Source organism: Hylobates moloch, unplaced genomic scaffold, assembly GCF_009828535.3.
Source record: "Hylobates moloch isolate HMO894 unplaced genomic scaffold, HMol_V3 SCAFFOLD_20, whole genome shotgun sequence".
Taxonomy (NCBI): Eukaryota; Metazoa; Chordata; class Mammalia; order Primates; family Hylobatidae; genus Hylobates; species Hylobates moloch.
The window spans coordinates 26,473,127-26,499,667 of NW_026652295.1; the positions used below are offsets into that span (position 1 = coordinate 26,473,127).

Here is a 26,541-nt window from a genome sequence, read left to right on the forward strand (position 1 = left end):
AGTTATAATCATGCTACTGCACTCCAGCCTGGGTAACAGAGCAAGACCCTGTCTCTTAAATTAAAACAAAAAAAAAGATTTTAACTTTGCTCTACTCTCTCAGTATGGTAAATATTAAGAAACTAATGTTGGTATTATACTAGATGTTTATGGCATATATGAGGTGTATATTACAATCAAGAAAAAAAGACTAAGAAATGGTTTAAAATAACTTCCTCCCTCTGCTCTTAAAATAGAGGTAAGGAGAAAAAATAGTAAATATGTCACTTAGTTCACCAAAGCATAGTTAGACAGACATGTCTGAGCAAAAGGAGCAACTGTAAATCTACCTGCTTTGGGAAACAGGACTGTGGTCTGGAATAGCTAGTAGAGATGTTTTTGAGAAACACAAAAAGGAGATACAAAAACCAGGATCATGTGAACTTCTGTAATCTCACTGACTGTCAATACAAATACAAGCCAATTTGTCTTTCCAGTGTACACATTAGGAATTTAAGAAAAAACACTGATGCCTGGGTCCTGTCTCCTAAGGCAATTAAATTAGTCTCTGGAGTTGTAGGGCCTTGGCAAGATAATTTTGTAGAGTTCTCCAGGTGTTATGGACTTAATATGTTCTCTCCAAATTTCTAGTTGAAAGCCTAATCTGCAATGTGATGGTATTAGGAGGGGGGCCTTTGGGAGGTGATTAGATCATAAGGGTAGAGCCCTCACCAATGGGATTAGTAGTCTTATAAAGAGATATGAGAGGTTGCTCTGTCTCTGCTTAGCACCATGTAGGAACACAAGAAGAAGACAGGTGTCTGCAAACGGAAATGGGCCTTCATTTGACACCGGATCTGCTAGCACCCTGATCTTGGACTTCCCAGCTTCTTCCAGCTTTAAACAAATTTCTATTGTTTAAGATACCTAGTCTATTGTAATTTAACACAACAGCACAAATTAAGACACTAGGTAACTCCAATATGCAACCAGGGTAAAATAACATCAGTTTAAGTTGTAGAAGCGGAACTCTGTAATTGTGGTAAACTCCTAGAATATTAAAAACAGACTAGAAGAAGAATAATAGTAAGTTTTAATATTCTTACTGAGTTAGGCTATTATATGCAATTGAGTTGTTAATTTGAGGGTATTTTATGATTCTTTTTATTAGGAACCAGTTACCTAAACAATGTAAATGCATTAGAGCAGGAGCATACTAGATCCCCAATCTAGTTATGAAGCACAAATTCTACTGGTGAAACATGCATAAACATACACATTCTAGATGCAACACAGCAAAATGCTGATGTATAGTAAACCCATTCAAGAAAATATTGTAAATATACAAAACTGATTATAAAACTCCAAACTACCTTTGAAATAATCTACTCCAAATCCTTCATTCCATAAAGGAAACTAAAGCTTAAAACAGTAGAGTTTTCTAATGTCACAAAGTGGCTTAATAACAATTGGATTAGTTCAGCCCAATGTACTTTCCATTCCATAACATGATAGTGAAAATTGAAAAGATTTCAAGGTAGTTTCTAAATCCACTCTGATTCTTCAGTACTTAACAAAAGGACAAACCAAAGTAAATATATCCCCTAAATTTATGATGTTCCTAGAATTGTCATATGCCAGGATGCAGTCTCTGATGTTTGTTGAGAGCAGAGCGATATCTGAAGGATTTTCCACAATCATTACATCCAAAAGGCTTCTCTCCTGAATGAATTCTCTGGTGCTGAATGAGATATGTGCTCTGGCTAAAAGTCTTTCTGCATTCATTACAGTTATAAGGTTTCTCTCCAGTATGAGTATTCTGATGTTCAGTCAGATGAGTGCTCCGGCTAAAGGCTTTGTCACATTCATTGCACTTATATGGCTTCTCCCCAGTGTGAATCCGTTGATGCTGAGTTAGATGGGAGCTCTGGCTAAAGGTCTTTTCACATTTGTTACACTGGTAGGGTTTTTCTTCTGTGTGAGTTTTTTGATGTTGAGCAAGAGATGAACAATGTCGAAAGGCTTTACCACACTCAGCACACTCATAAGGCTTGGCTCCTGTATGAATTCTCTTATGCTGTGTAAGGTGTATGTTCTGGTTGAATGCTCTCCCACACTCATTACACTTGTAAGGTCGTTCTCCAGTATGGATCTTCCTATGCTGAATAAGGGATGAACCATAACTGAAGGTTTTCCCACATTCATGACACTGATAGGGTTTCTCTCCAGTATGAATTCTTTCATGCTTAGCAAGAGACGAACTCCGAATAAAAGCTTTCCCACATTCTTTACATTCATAAGCTTTCTCTTGAGTATGAGTTTTCTGATGCTGATTAAGGTTTGAGAGATAACTGAAAGCCTTTCCGCATTCACTGCATTCAAAGGGCTTTTCTCTCGTGTGAATTCTCCTATGCTGGGTAAGGGATGAGCAGTAACTGAAGGCCTTTCCACATTCATTGCATTTGTAAGGTTTTTCTCCAGTATGAATTTTCAGGTGTTGAGCAAGGGATGACCAGTAACTAAAAGATTTTCCACATTCTGCACAATCATAGGGTTTCTCCCCAGTATGTGTTTTTTGATGCTGAGTGAGGTTTGAGTGCTGGCTGAAGGCTTTCCCACATTCATTGCATTCGTACGGTTTTTCACCAGTATGAATCATATGATGACGGATAAAAGTTGAGGGCCCATTGAAGGCCTTTCCACATTCATTACATTTATAGGTTTTTTCTCCAGTATGAATTTTTTGATGTTGAGTAAGGTGTGTGCTCCTGGTGAAGGTTTTATCACATTCATCACATTTAAAAGGTTTTTCTCCTGTATGAATTTTCTGATGTTCCATAAAGTGGCCTCTCTGGCTAAAGGCTTTTCCACACTCATTACAAGTATATGGCTTCTCGCCAGTATGAATTCTCTGATGCTGAACAAGATGGGTCCTCTGACTAAAGGCTTTCCCACATTCATCACATTTATATGGTTTTTCTCCAGTATGAATTCTTTGATGCTGAGTAAGAGATGGACCCTCAATGAAGCCTTTTCCACACTGATCACATTTATATGGTTTATCTCCAGTATGAATTCTTTGATGGTTTATAAGGTTTTCACTCCGGCTGAAGGCTTTTTCACATTCATTACATTTGTAGGGTTTTTCTCCAGTATGTGTTCTCTGATGGCGAATAAGAGCTGAACAATAACTAAAGGCTTTCCCACATTCATTGCACTTACAAGATTTCTCCTTTTTAACTGGGTTTGAATTCTGTTTGATGCTTCTTTTAGTAGAGGTCTCTTCTGGACATGGTTCTTGTGTTACAAGGTTTGCACTCACATCGATGCTTTTCCCAAATTCATTATTTACAGGGCCTTTTTCCCTACTGGGTATTGTCTTTTTGGTTACCTTTATTTCCTTTGGCAGTGTCTGTTGGTTTGCCTGCTGCCTCTCTAAACTGCCTTCATATTCCCAACTTTCTAGCAAGTTGGAACTCCAAGAATCATCTCTTTTGTGTTTTTCCACTGTTACCTCTGGAGATAGCTCTTCTTCAGAAATGTCAGGCTCTGGGGCTGACACACTATTTTCAAGTCTTGTCTCCCAGTCTAAAAGAAAAAGAAAATTCCAGTGTTCTCTGAATAGAGAAAAAATAAACTGCTATTGTGGGAATAATATAATGATACTAAAAAACAAATCCCTCAGAAAATTCTAATGGTTTTCAAATATATAGCCATATTATTTGGGGAGACAGCTGGAAGGAGCTAAGGAGAATTATAAATAAAATACGAAAGTGGCAAAAGAATGTCTAATTCAATTTCATAGATAATCTCCAAGAACCAGTAAGGAAATACATTTAAGGTAATAGTTGATTAAAAAGATGACAACAGAGATGGCTAAGAGCAGACAGAGATGAACTGAATCTGAAGGGGGCAGTTTGAATTGGGATTCCTTGCTAATAAACAACAAAACAAAAAATCCAAGAACCATGATTTAAAGACAGAACAAACACGAAAGATTTATTAGCTAAGACCCCATGTGTTTTAGCCTGGAACACTGAATAAATAATCATGTCATTGCTAGATATGGGAAGAGTTGTAAATAGTTGAGAAATAATTTAGCAGGGAGAAACTAACAAGTTCAAGTCTAGGCATTTTGAGAATTAAGAAAAGAAATGGAGAACTGGACTATAGTAGTGTTTGTGGAAGTGAAAGATGCCAACATCAGAATAACGAGGATGTTCAAATGTAGGATGGAAAGTATCAGCTCAAAAAAGGAAGGACAAGAATAGCTAAAGCCTTAGAAATATATGTGAAAAAGAGCAGAGGCAGAGGGAAGATCCTTGAGAATAGTCAGGGTAACAGAATTAATAAAATATACTAATGAAAGAAAGCAGTTTATCAGCAAACACACAAAACAACAGAAGAAACACAACCAGGAAAGTACATAATCAGGAAGTAAACTGTTGCCCAAAACAAGAGGGATGACAACTAAAAGAAGCAGCGTAGTCAATGCTGGCAATATCCTTAAAGAACAATGGCTGCGTTTAAAACAGTTTCTTCAGTTTCAATGGTATCAGGAGTTTACAGCAGACCCCAGAGGATCCTGAATCTTTCCCATATTGCAAGCCCAGTCACCATCACTACCACTACCACTATCACTGCAAGCACGAGCAGTGGGGCAGACCCCAGAGCTGCTTAGCATCCCCTCCACACCTGGCACTACGGGTAATGGCACAGCATGTATTAGTGTAGGCAGCCTCATAGCAGTAGAATTTCTACAGGAGAGACAAGATCAATACAATACAGGGTTTGGAAACAGCCGATTGTTCAAGAAATAAATATGTTTTCATCAACAGAAATGACACCAGGGAAGATACGTTTGCACAGCAGGTAGCCCTAAAGAATACCTCTGGAAGTACCTCACAATGAAAGATACGGAGACCATGGAGTCTGATGCTGTTAAAGAACAGTTCATGGAAGTGGCAGATCTCCAACCCGGGTTGAAGTTCCACCCAAAGGCAACATGAAACAGACCATGGCCAATGTTATCTATGTTGTCATGTCCTCTAATCAATAACCAACAGAATTACTAGAATATAAGGGGCAGGGCAAAAAATGAAGGGATGGAGAAAGTTCCTAAAGACCAGATTGAAAAATACCATCCCTATTGCAGAAAGCAATTCTGTCTTTACTACACACAAAGTCTACAGACATTGACTATAGTATTCTGACATCCCATGCGTGGAGAAGTAATCGAGGGTGTTGACAACCAGTGGACAAGAAAACAAGGTAGACCAGTGAGACAGATATATATCAGGGTTATAGATCATGATTCTGAGGGTCAAGATCATCAAGACAGCTCCGAGAAGATGGCAATAGAGAGGATGAGGGAAATCATGTAGACTAGGCCCAGGGCTAGTGGCCAACTCAATGTAGGTACTGTCACAATATCACTAGCTGTAGAGATATCTACAAAACTTACATCATTTTTATAAAGACAAAAGCAGCCAACTCACCAGCTAAGAATAAATCCATTCTAGATGCTGATAAAGATAGAATTGAGGGCTGATTTACCAAGACTATCATCATCAGGTCAAATTCCAGCAATAAAAAGTAACCAAAAGAAGGGAGCTAAATATCTCAAGTGCTTGCCTTCTATTCACTGACCAGGTAACTGGAACTATATAAATTATCTATGCAACATGGAGGTGGGGGTTATTATTTTTGCCTAAATAAATCTTTTTGGTAAAAAGTATTTTTTGAAAAGCCTAAGTTTTTCAATATACATTTAAATGGTTTAAAATGGTTTTCTATCTGGTCAAGTAAAACTTCATTTTTAGCTTGTAATAAAACTTGACAACTTGCTTTTTCCAAAAGTTAACTAACCATAAGTCCCAGTTATTAAAGTTCTTCCTTTTTTTTTTAATTAAGCTTTCTAAAGTATGTTCCATGAAACCATTCTAAGAGAAAGATTTTACAGATGTGATATGAAAAAAAAGTATTCATGATTGGAGGTAGGGCAGAGGTTGGGGGGATGTTACATTCTATGCAACCCTGTTGAACATTCGTAACACCTAACTGCCTATTTACAAAAAAAATCTCTGAGTGGTACTCCAGTTAGAAACTTGCTAAAGTTTGAACATGGCATACATTTTTCCCCCATAAAGAAGAACCTCACCTACATCCCTTTAACTCTAGAGACATATCCCTTACCTAGAATGACTAGGTTTGTTTGTTTTTCCAGGGTCAGATCCTTAGGTTACTTCATGCAGTTTGGAAACTGATGATTTAGAAGAAAGTTATTCATAATTTCAAAAACCATATGATAAAGTGATAAAATCAGAAGCTAGCTAGGTGCAGTGGCTCACACCTGTAACTGCAGCACTTTGAGAGTCTAAGGCGGGTAGATCACTTGAGCCCAGGAGTTCAAGACCAGCCTGGGCAACATGGCGAAACCCTGTCTCCACTAAAAATACAAAAATTAGCCAGGCATGGTGGCGTGCACCTGTAGTTCTAGCTACTCGGGAGGCTAAGGTGGGAGGATTGCTTGAGCCTGGGAGGCAGAAGCTGCAGAGAGCCAAGATTATGCCACTGCACTACAGCCTGGGCAACAGAGTGAGACTTTGTCTCAAAAAAAGAAAAAAAAAAATCAGAAGCTATACATGTTACTAGGTAAGAATTAGGTGATAAAGAAATGAAGCCTGCAGGTATGGAACTCATTTTTATCGAGTTTGCTTGGGAAAGAAAAGAGAAACTGAATGGTGGCCATAAAGATTCGTATTGTGGAGTAAATCTATTTGGAAATACAGGTTATGTATTTCTATTTAAAAGTACTAGGAATGGAGCCCGTAGATCCAAAATAAAAAATTGTAAGGACTGAAAAGTATGGTGATAATTATGAGATCATGGTCCTAAAGGAAGTAGAAAGAGATGTAATTCAGAGTCCAGTTCGAGAGGTGGATTTCATAAAAAGGTAGGAAGGACATCTCCTCAAAAAGGGGCATAACATAGAATATATATTGCAACAATTAGTGACATAACAAAGCATAAAGAAAGTCCAGAAAATGGATGTTTTCCCATTTCTCCACAGGAAATACTTTGAAGGGAAGAAAGTACATCTACACTTCCGACATAAAATCCTCTCTTATCAGGCTGACAGTCGGAGTTAATGATATTCATCTGCTGGCATCCATGACTTACCTGCACAGGTACCTACTGGAATGCTTGGCTCCATGATCCATGGCTCTGTCCCTTGCTCTAACTGGGAAATCACATCAGGTTTAGAAACTTGGAGTCCTGTTCATTAGGGAAAAAAAGAAAGAAACCTGCAGTAAGGGAAAAGTACCATATCAGAATTCAATTACCACTTTGTCTTTAGAAGAAATGATATGTAGTAAAAACCTGATGGGAGTGGATAGCATATCAAGCTTTAGTGTTACCAGTTCCCAGACATGGTGGGAGTATAATTTGGGAACTGATCGGGGTTCAGGAAAATTATTATTTTGTCCCTCTGCTTGCTAGGATGGTAGAAACCTTTTCAAAACCTTTAGAAATTTAGAAATTGTTGGTTACTAAACTTAAAGGCAAACTCCCCTGAGCACAAGAGAGAACCCTCCCCCTGCACACCCCTTGATATTAACTCAGAGAAGTTATCCTTACCTATAGAGACCAGGTGTGTATAATTTTCCAATGTCACATCCCTGAACAAATCTCTCTGGCCAGGGTCCAGCTGTTTCCATTCTTCCTGGGTAAAGTCTACTATCACATCCTTGAAAGTCACCGATTCCTGAAATACCAAACATATTTCTGCTTAGCCATAAGCATTTACTTAGGAAAGGGGTAAAGTTAGCAATACTGACAGAAGTAAGGCAGTCTATAGGATGTCTGCAAAGTGATCTTGACATTTTCTCCTTTATAAAATAAATGTAAAAACAGTGCCTCATCCATTGGGTTATTGTAAGAATTAAATAAAACATTCCATGTGAAATGCTTAATTTAACGCCTGGCCCATAATAAGTGCTCAGTCAATATGGCCATTCATCATCATTACCATCATCATCTCTGTGTTCCAAGATATGTTAAGTATTAATGGTTTAACTATTATCATCAATAATTTTTACTACCTACAATGTGCAAGAGCACCCAAAGGTTTTTTGAAAAAGAGAGGTGGAAAGACTTGCCCTAATACATTTCAAAAGATAAAGTAATTTAAAAATGGCCAAGTCTGGAATAAAACAAAATGAAATAAAATAGAAAATCCAGAAACAGATTCATATTTATAAGAGTTAAAAGGCATTCAGCAGCTTTCAAATTGGTTAAAAGTTAATTTGTTAAATTAAAAGTTAAAAGTGAAATTAGTTAAGATGGATTAGTCACTAAAGCATGCCATAACAAACGACCGTCTATGAACAAAAAATTAAGGTGCGATCCTTACTTCACAACACACACAAAAATTCCTGCCAACCTAAAGATGGAATTTTAAAGAAAAAGTCAAAATAAAATAGAATAAAAAACAGGAAAATATTTGTATAAGCTTGAAATCTGGAAGGCAAAATTTACACGATGGAGAGAGAGATCGATAGATATAACCACATAACAATGTAAAACATCTATAAGATATCATAAACAAAACACAATTTAACTAAAAAGCTTCTGCACAGTAAAAAAAAAAAAAAAAACAATCTACAGAGTTCAAGACAACCTGTAGAAGGGGCAAAAATATCTGCAAACTATTCATCTCACAAGGGACTAATATCCAGAATATACTCAAATCAACAGCAAAAAAATAAATAAAACCATTAAAAAGTGGGTGAAATATCTGAATAAGCATTTCTCAAAAGAAGACAAATAAACACCCAAATATATGAAAAAATGCTCAACATCACTAAATGCAAATCAAAACCATAATGAGATATCATCTCACCCCAGTTAGTCAAAAAGACAAAAAAAAAAAATAACAAATGCTGGCAAGGATACACCACTGGTGGGAATGTAAATTAGTACAACCATGATGGAAAACAGTTCGGCACTGTCTCGAAAAAACTAAATATGGAACTACCATATGATCCAGCAATCCCACTAATGGGTATTTATCCAAAGTGAAGGAAATCAGTATACCAAAGAGACACATGCATCCCCATGTTTGCTACGCTTTATTGACAACAGCTAAGATATAGAATCAGCCTAAATGCCCATCAACAGACGAATGGATAAAGAAAATGTGGTATATATACACAATAGAATACCATTCAGCCATTTAAAAAAAGAACAAAATCTTGTCATTAGTGGTAACATGGATGTACCTGCAGGACATTATGTTAAGTGAAATATGCCAGGCACAGAAAGATAAATATTGCGTGTTCTCATTCACATTTAGGAGCAAACAAAAACAAAATGAGCTCATAGAAAGTAGAATTGTGCTTACTAGAGGCTGGGAAGGGTAGAGAGGAGGGAAGGCTAGGGAAAGACTGGCTAATAGTTACAAAGTTACAGGTAGATGGAAGGAATAAGTTCCAGTGTCTATAGCACTATAGCATGAATATGGTTAACAATAATTTAGTGTATAACTACAAGAAAGTAGAAGAGAGGATTCGGAATATTCACAACACAAAGAAGTGATAAATGTTCAAGGTGATGGATATGCTAATTATCCTGATTTTATCATTACACATTGTATTCACGTACCAAAATATCACTTTGTATCCCATGGATACGTACAATTATTACATGTCAACTAAAAATTAAGGGGGAAAAAAAAAGATCAACTATCCATAACAATAGCAACAATAAAGGCCAATAACCCAAATAGGCAAGTCACCGAGGAAAATGTGAAACCATGAAAAGATGCTCCCCTCCCCTAAAAATATAGTTAAACAGTAAAATATCAGACTGGGTAACACTGCTGAAGTGCTCATGTGTACTATGGTGGAAACAGAACCCAAATGCAGTCTATCTGGGGGGCAATCTGACAAGATCTATCAAAACTTTAATGGATATACCATTTAATCTGGTCTTCCTACTTCTAGGAATTTATTCTTCAGAAACACTTCTAGGTACAAAGACCTATGTACAATTGCCATTTCAACATCATTTGTGTGGAAGGAAAAAAAATCAAACTTTTATGTCCATTAATAGGTTAGTGGTTAAAAAATATATAGTACACCCATACTAAAACACTTTATATAGATAGTTATCAAATGAGGTATACCTATATGTACTCATTAGAAAATATGTACACAGGAGGACAGGTATGGTGGCTCACACCTGCCATCTCAACACTTTGGGAGGCCGAGGTGGGAGGATTGCTTGAGCCCAAGAGTTCAAGACCAGCCTGTGCAACATAGTGAGACCTCGTTGGCACTAAAGATAAAAACAGAAATAAGCTGGGCATGGTGGCATGCACCTGTAGTCCCAGCTCCTCAGGAAGCTGAGGTGAGAGGATTGCTTCCACCCAGAAGTTCAAGGTTGCAGTGACCTATGATCATACCACTGCACTCTAGGGTATAATCCTACTTTTCTTTTTATGAATAGGAAGAAAGTTTGTATGTAAATGAACAGAAAAAAATCTGAAAGAATACTCAACCAAATACTATTGGTGGGACTGGGTAGTGGGAACTATAGGCAATGGAGGCAACTTCCTGCTTTTTTTATTGCTATGTATTTAAAACTAAGTGAGAGAGCAATAACTTTGTTTAAAAAATACAAATATATTAAATCATTAGGACTTTTCCCTCTAACCATGACAAAGCAACTGGACTAGCTCTTCCAATATAAATAAAACTGAACAACATATCTGAAACAGTGTTTTCGTATTTTGAACAGCAGGCAGGACAGAAGTGATACGGAGAGAAGGAAAACACTAACATGAGCCCCAGAATCCCCTCAACTTTTGGCCTGAGGCACTGTCCAGACTGCAGAACAGGGAGGCAGAGCTCTACCAAAGCAGTGGTCTTACTGAGCTGAGGAGACAAAGTTGAAAGTTCAGAACTACTGAGGCAGGGAATCTACAGGATAGATACTGGAGAGGAGGGAGCTGCAGAGAAAAGGAACACCACAAATCTGGTGTAAATACAATCTCCATGGGCAATGCAAAGTTACCAACATGACGCAACTGAATAGAGTTGAAAAGTTATGTGCACAGTCGGCTCCCACAAACAGTTCCAGGACACTTTAGGAGCAGGGCAAGTCTAGACTATGAGGAAAGAGTATAAGCAGCAGGTCTGGTTGGCTCATTCCTTGCTAAATTCCAGGGATGCCTGGATCCTTGGTTCTGACCCTTGAACAAGCTCTGAAAACTAAACTTTTGAACACTTCCATGGTCACTAATTATCAACATAATTCTGTGTGCCTAGTCACTGATTAATGATGTTATTCTGTGTGCCCAGTGCACTGGGACAAGATGTACCAAACTGTCAACATCGTTTAAAGAAACATGGAAATGTATGAGTGTACCAGGTGCCGAGTGTGGGGTCTATACTATAGCTGGTCATATGGCAGGTAAAGGCCAATGTGATCAGCAACCTTTATGAATTCGGACTCCAAGATTCAAGCAGGATTCCCTGGGTAGACATTTCTCATGTTTCTGTGGCTCACAGTAACAGAGAAAGTGCATCTGTATGATCATCACAGAAGGAGGACTCAGAAGCCTGTACCTGATTTCTCTGGACTCTGCTTACGAATACCCTTTTCCTTCTGATCCTCTTTTGTATGCTTTGCTGTAATATTTGTTAGCCGTGATTTATGCTACTGAGTCATATGAATCATTCCAACAAATCACTGAACTGAAGCGTGGTCGTGGGTCCCTGAAACACAGCCCTAGAGTAAGGTTACACTAGATCAGCCCTAACAATGCTTACAGTTTAAAATACAAATGTCAATAGGATCAAGCTGTGGCCAAGATGGAATTAACAATAATTGGATTTACTCTCCTACATGAAATAAAAAATACATTCCAGACAAAATGAAACAAAAGTTTCCAACACACTGAACCTCAGGTAACAAAGAAAAGTGATCCCTGAGAATCAGGAAACAAATGAGGTGAGCTCTACAATTGCTCTAGCTTACTGCCTTGAGAGTTTCCAAACACTGGTGTAGGGAGGTGGAACCTAGGAGGAGCCCAGCAGATTCCTGGAGCTCAAGAGATAGAGCTGAGAGTTTGGGAAAATCAAGGTGACTAGAGTTCACAGGACACAGTACTGGAGAGGAGAGAGCTACACAAAGAGAGAAGCAAGGAAAACTGCAGAGGTTCCCTCTTGAGCATTCAGAAAAGTACCAATCTGTGCATGGGTGTGATGAGACTATCTGGGGCCAGTGAAAGAATCATCTAAAAGGAGTCAAGGGACCAGTACCAGCACTCAAAAAGGGTTGGAAATACATCAGCCAAAATGGAAAACTTCATAATTCATGAGGCATTGGGTAGAATACTCAGAATGGTCCTGCCTCTATGGTCAGGAATAGATAGGCTGAGACTAAATGCTGTTCTGGGCCCACTTAACAAATCTTAAAAGGCCTGAAAGGAACACACTGTTTCCAGTAACTTAACTGTATCCCAGAATAAGGTTCAAGAATTTTTTTTTTTTTTTGAGACGGAGTTTTGCTCTGTTGCCCAGGCTGGAGTGCAATGGCGTGATCTCGGCTCACTGCAAGCTCCGCCTCCCAGGTTCACGCCATTCTGCTGCCTCAGCCTCCCGAGTAGCTGGGAACACAGGTGCCCACCACCACACCCAACTAATTTTTTTGTGTTTTTAGTAGAGACAGGGTTTCACTGTGTTAGCCAGGATGGTCTCGATCTCCTGACCTCATGATCCACCCGCCTTGGCCTCCCAAAGTGCTGGGATTATAGGCGTGAGCCACCGCACCCGGCCAAGAATATTTTATATGAATATAAAAATATTCAGAACCCAATAAGGTAAAATTCAGTGTGTGGCATCCAATCAAAGATTATCAGGCGGCTGGGCACGGTGGTTCATGCCTGTAATCCCAGCACTTTGGGAGGCTGAGGCAGGAGGATCATGAGGTCAGGAGTTTGAGACCAGCCTGACCAACATGGCAAAACACCATCTCTACTAAAAATACAAAAAAATTAGCCAGGCGTGGTGGTGTGTAATCCCAGCTACTCAGGAGACTGAGGCAGGAGAACTGCTTGAACCCAGGAGGCAGAGGTTGCAGTGAGCTGAGATTGTGCCACTGCACTCCGGCCTGGGTGACAGAGTGAGACTCCATCTCAAAAAAAAAAAAAAAAAAAAATTATCAGGCAATGCAGAGAAGCAGGAAAATATAACCCATAATAAGGAGAAAAGTCAATCAATTGAAATCAACCCAGAAGAGATGTTAGAGTTAACAGACAAGAACATCAAAAGTTTTTATGACTGTATTCCATATGTTCAAAATGTTAGGCAAAGATATGAAAGACATTTAAAAAAAAAAACCTAAATGGAACTTCTTAGAGCTGAAAATGAGAATGTTTTGAGATTTAAAAAAATTTACCAGGTAGTATTAACAGAAGAGTAAGCTTTGCAGAAGAGAGATTAGTAACTTCAAAGACACAGAAATCAAAGCTATTCAAAATAAAAGAAAAAAATAATTTTAAAAAAAGAGCCTTGGGGAGCTCTAGGAGAACTTTAAGTGGCCTGCTTTATATGTGATTGGAGTACCAGGGCAGGAGGTGAAAGATGAGAGGTGACCAGAAAACATTTTTGGGGAAATAACAGCTGATTATTTTCCAAACTTGATTATAACCACAAAAGAATTGCACCAAAATACATCATAATCAAATAGTTTAAACTCAGTGATAGAAAAAAATCTTACAAGTAATCTGTGGAAAAAAGACACACAAATACAAAAAAACAAAGATAAAAACAACAGTAACGTTTTCGTTAGAAACAATAGACACTGCAGCAACATCAAATACTGAAAAGAAGAAATCTGTCACACTAGAATTAATAAACAAAGGCAAAATAAAGACTTTAGACATAGAAACCTGAAAGTATTATTCACAGCAGACCTACACTACAAGAAATGTTAAAGGAAGTCCTTCAACGAGATTAAAAAAAAAAAAAAAACAGATGAAAATATGGTTTGACACCAAGGTTTCTCAACCTTGGCGCTATTGATATTTTGGACCAAATGATTCTCTTAGATAAGTGTGGCGGCCTGTCCTGTGTATGAAGACATCACTGGTCTCAACCTACTGGATGCTAATAGTACTCCCTACCAAGTCATGACAATCAAAAAAGTCCCCTAACACTCAAATGTTGCTCCTTGGGGAGCAAAATCACTCACAATAGTGAACCACTGATTTAAAAAAACAAACAAAGAATACTGAAAATGATCATTACACAATGAGCATTATAATAACTATACACAATTATTTTCTTATTACTTAAATCTCTTTCAAAGATAATTGGCTGCTTAAAGAAAATAACAACAAAGTACTATGGGATTTATAACATATGTAACAAGTAAAATATATGGCAACAATAGCATAAAAACTGCAGTGGGGGGAATGGAAATACACTATTCTAAGTAAAATGGAATATCACTTGAAAGTAAATGGTGATTAAAACAAATATGAATCCCTAAAGCAACAAGTAAAATAGCCAAGAGTTATGGCTAATAAGCTAATGAAGGAGATAAAATAGAATCATAAGCATATTCAATCCAAAAAAGGTAAGAATAGAAGGAAAAAAAGAAAAAATACAAATAGAAAACAAACAGCAAGGTAAAAGACTTATCCATATCAAAAGTCACATTATATTTAAATGTAACACATTACATGTAAGATCATATTGAATACAAATGGTCTAAACACCCCAAGAAGCAGAGATTTCCAGATTGGATTAAAAAAGCAAAACCTGGCCGGGCGCAGTGGCTCATGCCTGTAATCCCAGCACTATGGGAGGCTGAGGTGGGCAGATCACAAGGTCAGGACATTGAGACCATCCTGGCTAACATGGTGAAACCCCGTCTCTACTAAAAATACAAAAAAATTAGCTGGGCTTGGTGGCGAGCGCCGGTAGTCCTAGCTACTGGGGAGGCTGAGGCAGGATAATGGCATGAACCCAGGAGGCGGAGCTTGCAGTGAGCCGAGATCGCCCCACTGCACTCCAGGCTGGGCGACAGAGCAAGACTCTGTCTCAAAAAAAAAAAAAAAAAAAAAAAAAAAAAAAAAAGAAAGAAAAGAAAAACCCGGCAGGACGCGGTGGCTCATGCCTGTAATCCCAGCACTTCGGGAGGGCGAGGCGGGCAGATCACGAAGTCAGGAGATCGAGACCATCCTGGCTAACATGGTGAAACCCTGTCTCTACTAAAAATACAAAAAACTTAGCTGGGCGTGGTGGCAGGTGCCTGTAGTCCTAGCTACTCGGGAGGCTGAGGCAGGAGAATGGCATGAACCTGGGAGGCAGAGCTTTTAGTGAGCCGAGATCGCACCACTGCACTCCAGGCTGGGCGACAGAAAGAGACTCCATCTCAAAAAAAAAAAAAAAAAAAAGCAAAACCCAACTACATGTTGCTTGTAAGTAACTCACTTTAAATATAAAGATACAAATAAGTTAAAAGCAAAAATATATAAAAATATATACCATATGTCAAAGTAAATTTCAAGGCAAAAGATATTACCAGGCATTAAAAACACTGTTTCTCGATGATAAAGGAGTCAACTGATTAAGAGAGCATAACAATCCTAAATGTTTATGCACCTAATAACAGCACTTCAAAATATATTGTGTGAAAATTGGTAAAACAGCAAGGAGAAACAGACCAACCCACAACAGACTGAGATTTCAATATCCCTTTCACAATAATTGATAAAACAAGCAGACAGGAAATCAGTAAGGATATAAAAGACTTGAACAACACTATCAACCAAGTTGACCAAACTGATATCTGTGGTATACAGAACAAAGCCCTCCCAAACATGTCCATGTCCCAACCCCTGAAACCTGTGAATTTGTTACCTAACATAGCAAAAGAGACTTTACAAATGTGATCAGATTAAGGGCCTTGAGTGGGGAAATTATTCTGTATTACATAGGTGAGCCTAGGGTAATCACAAGGGTCTTTATAAGAGGGAGGTAAGCATATCAGAGTAGGAGACAGAAAGACAGAAGACAAGTCAGAGTCAGAGGGAGAGGGAGTGAGAGAGAGAGAGAGAGAGAGAGAGAGATAAATTCGAAGATGCCACAGTACTAGCTTTGAAGATAGAACAAGTAGACAAAGAACACAGCAGCCTCTAGAAGCTAGAAAAGGCACGAAATAGATTCTTCCCCTAGAACCTGAAGAATGCTGTCCTGACAACCTATTTTGGACTTCTGACTTCTAAAACTGTGAGTAAATTGTGTTATTTTACTCCATCTAAGCTTATGGCAATTAATTATAGCAGCAATAGAAAACTAATACATCTATAGAACATTCTATAAAACAATAGCAAAATATATATTATTTTCAAATGGTCACTGATAGTTTAACAAGATGTACCACACTCTGGACAAAAAAACAAGTCTCCATAAATTTGAAAGGGTTCAAGTCACACAAGGTATGTTCTCTGATTATGGATATTTTCACTGTCTTGATTGTGGTAACGGTTTCATGAAGGTATATATGTCAAAACTTATCAAATTATATATTTTTAAATATGTGCAGTTTACTGTCACAATATACCCCCCAATTAAAAAAAAAAAAATACCAGAAGTACTTGGGCTGAAAGTGGGAAGAACTGGTACCATTTCTTTGTTAAGAAAATTCAGTTATGGGACAGGAATTAAACAGGGGGGAAATTTTAAGAAGAAGGAGGGGGGCTTGAGGTTGATTATGGCTGGTGAGCAATTGTTACCTTTTTTGTCTAAGTTCTCAATCAGTCCAGGTCACTTTTCTTCCATTAAAAATCATTAATGGTTGATAAATGGCCTACACAATAAAGCCTTCAACTTCTCATCCAGGTATTCAAGGCTTTCATATTTTGACTTCATTCAATCACTTGTGTACCACTTGCCATAAACCATCTCTTCCAAATTTTTCTGAATTCTGTGTAACATCTGTTAATCCTTACTTACGAACTTCTGCTTATAATCTTCTCTATACCTAGAATCCACACGTCCATCCCCACCACCTTACTTGTTCAAATATTCAAATGTCACCTATTGTTTTAGAGGCATCCCAAGTCCCTCATCCTCCATGAAACTCTCCTAATCCCTCCAGACCACATACATTTTTCCATTCTCTAATATCCACATTACTCATTTCACCTTTCTCACATTTACCTGTTTTATTTTCTAGCAGTCATTTTGGCCTATTAAAGGATCAAGTTTTGGGGCCTGGCATGGTGGCTCACATCTGCAATCCCAGCACTTTGGGAGGCCAAGGTGGATGGATCATGAGGTCAGGAGTTTGAGACCAGCATGACCAGCATGATGAAACCCCGTCTCTCCTAAAAATACAAAAAATTAGCGAGGCGTGGTAGTGCAGGCCTGTAGTCCCAGCTACTCGGGACACTGAGGCAGGAGAATTGCTTGAACCCGGCAGGCGGAGGTTGCAGTGAGCGGAGATCACCACCATTGCACTCCAGCCTGGGCGACAGAGGGAGACTCAATCTCAAAAAAGAAAAAAAGGATCCAGTTTTGTACTTCTTTTGCTCTCCCATCCCTGGAGCATAGCAAGATACTAAGCAAGAGAGGCTGGGCACAGTGGCTCACGCCTGTAATCCCAGCACTTTGGGAGGCCGAGGCGGGCAGATCACGAAGTCAGGAGATCGAGACCATCCTGGATAACACAGTGAAACCCCGTCTCTACTAAAAATACAAAAAAATAGCTGGGCGTGGTGGCAGGCGCCTGTAGTCCCAGCTACTCAGGAGGCTGAGGCAGGAGAATGGCGTGAACCCGGGAGGCAGAGTTTGCAGTGAGCCAAAATCACGCCACTGCACTCCAGCCTGGGTGACAGAGCGAGACTCCATCTCAAAAAAAAAAAAAAAAAAAAAGATACTAAGCAAGTGGTAAGTAATGAATGTATTAGTTAAAGCTGGAGAGACACAGCTAGGAATGCGGTTACTAGACAGATAGATAAAAGCCCAGAATGAACTGCCAACATTGATTTTTTGATAAATAGAAAAAAACAAAAAAACCACAATCACCCTCTAAAGAATAAAATGGCATTTCAAGAAACCACATCTTACCTGAAAACTGGCTGATGAGAGTAGATTATGTCCCCCTTGGAGAAGGGTGGAGTCTGGAGAGGACAGATCTAGGGGAAGAAGCAGGAGCCATATGACTTCTGTTCAATTTAGCTATTCCCAGCAATCCATAAATTCCGTTTACTCTTCTATTTGAAAATAACGGAAACTATGCCATTTCCTTTGTATTTTAGAATGCAAAAAAAGTTACAAGATAACTGGGGCCCTGGTACCCTCCTCAGTAGGCTCAGGAGGTAAAGCATTCCTTTATGATTCAGTTTTGTACCTAGACAGTTAGAAGTCATATGTATTATATGACTCAATCTATGTTCCTCATTAAATGAGGCAAACTATTTCTGCTGCCTTTTCTCTGCTACATATAAAATATGAAGAAATAATCCAATTACTTTCCAAAAGTCTTCATAGGCCCTTTGAAAACTTTGCTATTAATGCAAATTAAATATCACAATGACATATGCTACTTACTCTACCCACCCAACAGAATGTCTTAAATTAAACAGACATGGTCAATACTAATTGCTGGCAAGAATATAAAGCAATTAGAACTTTTTAGATTGGTATATGGTATAAATTTATCAACCACTTATGAAAACTGGTAGTTTATACTAAGCTAAACATACGACTGTCCTATGACTCAGCAATTCCACTCCTGTCCTTACATCCATAGAAATGCTTATGTCCACCAAATACTTGTACAAGGATCTTCACTGCAGATTTATTCATAATCTCTCAGAACTGGAAACAACCCAAATGCCTTTCAACAGAACACAGCATAAACAACCATGGTATTTTCATACAATGGATTATTCCAAAATATAAGAAAGAGCTACTAACATAATTAACAACATGGATGCATCTCTTAAACATAATGTTGAGCAAAATAAGTCAGACACAAAATAATGCATACTGTATGACTATATTAAGTTTAAAAACCAACCAAACTGATCTATGGTAATGAAAGTTAGAATAGTACTTCTGGAGGGATAACTGACTGGGCAGACACACAAGATACTTCTGGGGCATTAGAAACATTCCATATCTTGGTTATACTAGTTTATACATACACGAAAATTTGAAAAGCTATATACTGTACAGTATTTGTGCACTTTACTGTATGTAACTTATACCTTAATAAATAACAAAAAAAAACTTTGCTCTTGGGGGAATCCATTCAGAGTACTGGTTGACAGGAAAGCCTGATTCTCAAAATGACTCGTCTGGTAATTAATTATGTATAATTATGCAAGTCCCTTGTCTCCTTTAGGCTTCAATGTCCTCATCTTTAAAAGACTAGAGGCAAATGTCTGACAAACATACCTTTCAAAATCCTCTTGAAGAGGGGATAGTGGTGAGGAAAACCAAACTAGGTACACCTGTTTCCACAAAGAAGTAAGACAAGAAGAATTTTCTCCTCTTAGAAATTTAATGTATGCAGAAAGACTAGCGAGGGAAGATGTCTCTGGATATAAAATTTGAATGACACTGGCCGGGCACAGTGGCTCACGCCTGTAATCCCAGCAGTTTGGGAGGCTGAGACAGGTGGATCACAAGGTCAGGAGTTCGCGACCAGCCTGACCAACATGGTGAAACCTCGTCTCTACTAAAAATACAAAAATTAACCAGGCGTGGTGGCGCATGCCTGTAATCCCAGCTACTCAGAAGGCTGTGGCAGGAAAACTGCTTGAACCCGGGAGGGGGAGGTTGCAGTGAGCCGAAATTACGCCACAGCACTCCAGCCTGGGCGATAGAGCGAGACAGCATCTCAAAAACAAAAAAAAAAAATTTGAATGAGACATGAGGTATGAAATAGACTAGCAATGCTGTAAGAGATGCTTGGTAAAAACTAAGAAAAAACAATCAAAACGGGTAAGGGTCAAGATGGATATTTATGACCACACATAGATTCATGAGATAGTGGCAATAAGCCAAGTGAATGTACACCTGAAAAAAAGAAGGGAAACTCAATATTTTAGGCATTAACCAAGGCTTGTTGGGCTGGAAGACATAAGACCTTAAAACTATATAACTTAAAAAAAAAATCAACTAAGGGACTAAATATAAAGACAGTAGGGAACATGAAGAATAAAAAGAAAAGCTAAACAATCAAATGGACAGAACCCAAGTAATTTCAGGGAATCAAAATTGCACCACTAAGGTGCAAGGGCAATCTCTTTGGGATACCACCATTAGGGTAGGTCAGTGCCATCTGATTTTAGTTCCAAGATTCAAATTCCAGAGAGAGCTAACTGCCCTAGTGTGGGTTTCATGACCAAGCCCTGTTTAAAAGAGAGCTGGGTAAAATTTACACAAAATGATCTGATATAAAGAGACAGACTAAGAGATGGATTATTGTACGTGATGCAATAATCCTGAGTGTGAAACCTGATGGAAACTGCAGATAAATCAAAAGAAAGAAAGAAAGAAAAAACAAAAGTAGCACCATACTGGCAACAGTATGCCATGGACAGCTTAGGCAGGTGGGGGTAATGAATAACACGGAGAAAAGCAGTTTCAACTGTTTGGCTAAGTATGTAAGTTTCATTTTGTAAAAAATGTATTAATCAAGAAATTCTTAATTTATATTAATGGTGCCATGCCTCAGAAAGTAGAGGAAGCAATAAAGGGAACTATTATGCTCAACTTCATCTTGACCAGTAAAGAAAACCTGTTTTGTAACAGAAGTCTTAAGAAAAAAATGAAGATGTTATCTTGGAAGTTCTTAACAGTGAAAGAAAATGTTCTACATGCACAGACAGGTACCTAAGACTTTAGGAAAACAGAATCAAGAAAAATGTCTCAGGTAAGATACTTTTTATTCCAAGTAACAGCAACCAACAGAACCAAAAACAGCAACAGTTACAGAAACCAACTGTGTGCCTGGCACATAGTAAATGCTCAGTATGTGCTACATAAGTTATGATTACAAGGAACAGAGGCTCAGTAAAGTTAATCCTAATGATAAAATTGTGAGAAATCCCCAAAATAAAGAAAAAACAAAGGCTTTTAATGAAACTACTTTGGCTGATTTAATTCTGAGAAACTTAGAATATATATATATACATATAAATCCACTGTAAAAAATACTTGAAGTACAAAAAATTGAAGAGAAGTATGGACCAAACCTACATTATTCACATGAATAATGTGAATAATGTTAAGACTTCTAATGATATTATTTTTAACAAATGCAAAAAAAGGACTGCATGATAATAGTTAGGTTAAACCAAACTTGATTGCACAGCCATACCTAAAGAATGTAAAGACAACACCAATGCAGAGGGAACTCTATAGGGACATGTCATAAGCCTCTATCCTTACCCTGACCTGTTCAATGACATGTAGGAAGAAACAGAAGGAATATTTATCAAATCTGCTAGTGACATTAAGTTAGAAAGGACAGTTAAGGTACTGAATAACTAAATTGGGATTCATAATCATTCTGAAAGCCTAAAACATGTGACCAAAAAATTGAACAATCATAAATGTAAGTCATGACATTAAGGATAATAATAATTCCATTACACAAAAATGGTGTAAATCTAGATCACTGCAGTTTATGTAAAAAAGATCTAAAGTTTACAGTACATCATTGATAGTTTTTAAAGCAAATGTGATCTGATGCCAAACAGCAGAAGTATAATCCGAGTCAAAGGAAGTAGTACATTATTCTTTCAGGTACTTTTCAAAGCACATCCAAAGAACTATGTTTACCATTAGGCACTGCATTTTAAGAAAAATGCTGACAAGCAGGAGAGTTTTCAGAGAAGAGGTCTAGATACTCACACAGACCAATCAAAAGAAGTGAGGCTATATTGCTTAGAAAAGAATTTATGAGAAGGAGTTGTAACAGCTGAATTCACGTATCTTAAGGGCAGCAGTGTGAAAGAAAGAACAGACAGCTTCCTTTTCTTTGGAGGACTGAGAACTAAGATCAACACAAAAGTTACAGGGACAAGTACATCTGTTTAATATAAGAAACTAAAAAAGAAAGCCAACAAGGGAATAGTCTGCACCCAAAATGGCGAGTTTAATGCCACACTAGTTCGGGCATAGGGTTGACAGCCATCTGCCAAGGAGATTTCAAAACTAGCTCCCTCATTGAAGGGATAATTACCATGATGTCTTCTGACTTCAAGATTATAATTTTAATATTTAATATTCAGAAGTCATGTGAGGATCACAGATATTCTGAATGATTATGTCTTTTCATTCCCCAATGGAATGAAAGAAAAAAATAAACTCCTCTCCCAAGTATCTCTTTATAAAAAAGAATCTCTCCCTACAATGTAATTCGGTTTCTTTGCTAATCCCTAAGCATACCGTTCCTTCCTTCCAAATCTCTTGCTCTGATCTCAAGTATTTGATCCTCCAGTCATGACTGTTCTCAAGCCTCCATCACCCCGCTCTCCCTCAAGTCGACCCCACTACCTTCCATCTCAGGAACTCATCCCGTTCCTCTGGAACTTGAACACCAGGGTTCGCCAGGCAGCGTTCCTTCAGCTGGTACCTCGGTCTGGGACTCAGATGTCTAGCTCCCCTTGCAGGGAGTCTGCAACACGCTGAGGTTGTCTACCCTAAAAGACACAGGATGGCGTCAGCAGCGTACGTCACACAATCACACATCAGTCTTGCAAAGTGACCAAGAGGTGCTACACAAGAGAAGTGCCCCAAGAGAGCACTAGAGAGGTGTGTGGCACTCCGATGAACAAAACAGAGTGGAGATCGGGTACGCGGGTTCTGCCTCAGATCCAAAAAACCCTTGGTGCCCACCCTAGAATCTGGCCGGGGCATCCACAGACCAGGTGTGTTCCCTCTCTGCACACTTGTGACTCACACCCCTGCGAGCTCGGATAACACGAAGACACACCTGTTGCAGAGCGTTAAAGCTGGAAGGTGGACAAGCAGGGCGGGCCCCGGCACCCGACTTCCCCTTAGGCCAGAACAAAAGAACAAAGCCCTCCAAGGGATCTGGGCGGGACCGCCCCCCACAGAAGGAGGCGAGGTGCGCCCCCTTCGAGGACTCCCCAGCTTTCTCCCGCAGAGGCCTCTAAGCGCGAAACCAGAAGGGTGACGTCACGGGTCCGGAGGGCTGGCTGTTGCCATGGTGATACCTGAGCTCCCCTCCCCCTATAGCGATCCACACACTCGGATCCCCGGTCCGGAAGCGCATTGACCGCCACCAGACCTAACGCAGGGAGCCGAAGCAACTGGACTTCCAGAGCGCCAACCTCTTTCCACGCCTACAACCGGCTTCAACGGTCACTTCCGGCCGTTACGACAGAGCCCCGCCCCGCACGCCGGCGCCGGGCGGGTACACTGGACCAGCGTTCCCAGAACACTCCGCGAAGATGTTCCTGAACTCCATTTCCCAGAGGCTTTAGCTAACGTGTACGTTCGCCCTGCGCTGGGCCACACATTTTCGCCGCCAGTCATTTGCTCCTGACTGTTTCAGGTATGCGTGTGCATTGTAAACTTGTCTGACTGAACTGATTATAAGAAATACACGTCTACTGACCGGGCGCAGTGGCTCATGTCTGTAATCTCAGCACTTTGGGAGGCCGAGGTGGCTGGATCACTAGGTCAGAAGTTCGAGACTCAGCCTGGCCAATATGGTGACACCCCGTCTCTATTAAAAATACAAAAATTAGCCGGGCGTGGTGGCGCGCGCCTGTAGCTACTCGGGAGGCTGAGGCAGAAGAATCGCTTGAATCCGGGAGGAAGAGGTTGCAGTCAGCCGAGATCGCGCCACTGCACTCCAGCCTGGGCGGCGGAGAGAGACTCCGTCTCAAAAAAACAAAACAAAACAAAACAAAAAGAAAAGAAAAGGAATACACGTCTACACACAGTTTTAAAACGCAAACAATCGTTACCTTTATTACATGTTCTACCTTCTATTTTCTGTTTTACTCTTTTGTCGTTTTGAAAATACTGGTAGTTACCCATTAAAATTGTTTTCACGACTCTCAATTGAGTGGCGACCAACTTTTTTTTTTTTTTTTTTTTTTTTTTTTTGAGACGGAGTCTAGCTCTGTTGCTCAGGCTGGAGTGCAATGGCGCAATCTCAGCTCACTGCAACCTCCACCTCCCGGGTTCAAGGGATTCTCCTGCCTCAGCCTCCCGAGTAGCTAGGATGACAGGCATGCACCACCATCCCCGGCCAATTTTTGTATTTTTAGTAGAGATGAGGGTTCACCATGTTGGCCAGGCTGGTCTCGAACTCCTGACCTCAAGTGATCCGCCCGCCTCGGCCTCCCAAGGTGCTGGGATTGCAGGCGTGAGCCACTGCGCCCGGCCCCAACATGTTTTTCTAATGCTTAAGGAAACCCGGAGATACTATTCCCACGTTTTGCCACTTAGTAAAGTATTTTATATGCCTGTGTCAGCCAGCACATAGCTGCAAGTGTAGCCCATGGCCAGTCTGTCACTGTGTCCTTGGCAGAAAAAAAGAATCCAACAAATCGGTAGGTTTTTATATTTAAGACATGGCACTTGCATTTTACTATGCTGGCGTGCATCCCCAGCATTTGGATAAGGGGCCAAGGTCAAGTCTCTCAGACTGTTGGCTGACAAACATTAAACCTGGAAATCCTAACACTGAGTATGTGAAAAACAATTACAGTCAAGGGAACATGATAGAGAAAGCTTCGGTCATCTTAGAGAATGCATATATTGTCATGAAGAGAACATTGGTTTAAAAAAAATGTTCAAGAGAATGAAAAGACAAGTCACAGACGGGGAGAAAATACTTGCAAAATACATATCTGACAAAGGACTGATATCCAAAATATATAAGAACTCTTAAAACTCAACAATAAGGAAACAAACCAATTTGAAAAATAGGCCAAAGACCCTGACAGATGTCACCAAAGAAGATATACAGATGGTAAATAAGCATATGAAAAGATGCTCCACATAAGTCCTCAGGGAAATGCAAATTAAAACAATGGGATGCCACTATACACCTATCAAAATGGCCAAAATCCAGAACCCTGACAATACCAAATGCTGCCAAGGATGTGGAGCAACAGGAACTTTCATTCATTGCTGGTGGGAATGCAAAATATTAGAGCCACGTTGGAGGACAGTTTGACAATTTCTTACAAAACTAAACATACTCTTACCATATGATCTAGTAATTGCGTTCCTTGGTATTTATGCAAAGAAGTTGAAAATGTATGTCCACACAAAACGTGCCCAAGAATGTTTATAGCAGCTTTGTTCATGATAGGCAAAACGTGGAAGCAGCCAAGATGTCCTTCAGTACATGAATGAATACATAAACTATGGTACATTCAGACAATGAAATATTCAGTAAGGAAAAGAAATGAGCTATCAAGCTACCAAAAAGGAAGAAGAACAGAAGAACATTAAGTGCATATTGGTGAGTGAAAGAAGTCAATCTGGAAAAGGCTACATACTGTATAATTCCGTCTATATAACATTCCTGAAAAGGCTAATCTATGGAAACAGCAAAGATTAGTGGTTGCCAGGGGCTTAGGGGGAGGGAAAAAGGGAAGAATAGGTGACATTCAGTGGATTTTAAGAGGAAAGAATAAGTGATGTTCAGTGGATTTTTAAGGCAGTGAAACTATTCTGTATGATATTGTAATGGCGAATACATGTTGTTATACATTGTTAAAACCCATAGAATATACAGCACAAAGAGTGAACCATAATATAAACTATGGTCTTTAGCTAATAATAATTTATCACATTGGCTCATCAATTTTAACAAATGTACCACACTAGTGCAAGATGTTAATAATAGAGAAACTGGGGGAGGAGGGGAGAAGGAAGGAGTATACTGAAACTCTACTTTCCGCTCAATTTTTCTATAAACCTAAAACTGTTCCCAAAATTTTACATTAAATTTAAAATATGAGAATGTTAAATATGCTTATGGTAAGGTCTCAGAAGGAAATTCTAATTAGAAATTAGAATTTCAGTACATGATATCCAAAATATATAAGAACTCTTAAAACTCAACAATAAGGAAACAAACCGCAATTAGAAACTGAAGGAATGGTTATCTTGTTATAAAGTGGGAGAGACTTGGCTGAATTGTATTCTATATTTGGGTGGAACTTGAATATTTAGCTGAGAAGACTTCCAAGTAAAATGTGGAATGTGCAACCTGGTTAGTTATTGCTGCTTATGGTGAAATGCATGAGGAAAGAAATAAACTGAGGAAGGAACTATTCAGCAAAAAGGAACCAGCATTCATGATTTGGAAAACTTTTAGCCATACCTTATACAAATGAGGCTTTCAATACATGTTGAGGACACAGAAATATATAATTTTTGTCTTCAGTGACTTCTCTATCTCTATGTTGCCCAAAGTGGCTTTCAACTCCTGACCTCAAGCAATCCTCCCACCTCAGCCTCCCTAAATGCT

The 26,541-nt window shown here is 39.1% G+C and overlaps 1 protein-coding gene across 2 annotated transcripts; it reads right to left on the reverse strand.

Moving 5' to 3' along the window:
* Positions 1-358: 358 nt before the first annotated feature.
* On the reverse strand, positions 359-23,390 carry ZNF184 (zinc finger protein 184). 2 transcript variants are annotated; one of them, XM_032140585.2, is made up of 6 exons: positions 23,258-23,390; positions 22,575-22,720; positions 18,129-18,196; positions 7,621-7,747; positions 7,162-7,257; positions 359-3,567 (listed from the first exon to the last, which is right to left on the reverse strand). In XM_032140585.2, exons 2-6 carry the CDS (start codon positions 22,579-22,581, stop codon positions 1,610-1,612), a joined length of 2,256 nt encoding a protein of 751 aa, XP_031996476.1. In that variant the 5' UTR covers positions 22,582-22,720; positions 23,258-23,390; the 3' UTR covers positions 359-1,609. The 2 variants fall into 2 exon arrangements, with proteins under 2 accessions (XP_031996476.1, XP_031996477.1); XM_032140586.2 differs by having other exon boundaries at positions 23,014-23,390.
* Between the last annotated feature and the right edge of the window lie 3,151 nt (positions 23,391-26,541).

Bases quoted from the DNA above. Each gene is read 5' to 3' on its own strand.
- ZNF184 (XM_032140585.2), bottom strand. The intron at 7,748-18,128 runs GTAAGATGTGGT...TTGGTATTTCAG, and splicing joins TCTCATCAGCCAGTTTTCAG to GAATCGGTGACTTTCAAGGA. The intron at 7,258-7,620 runs GTAAGGATAACT...CCTAATGAACAG, and splicing joins TACACACCTGGTCTCTATAG to GACTCCAAGTTTCTAAACCT.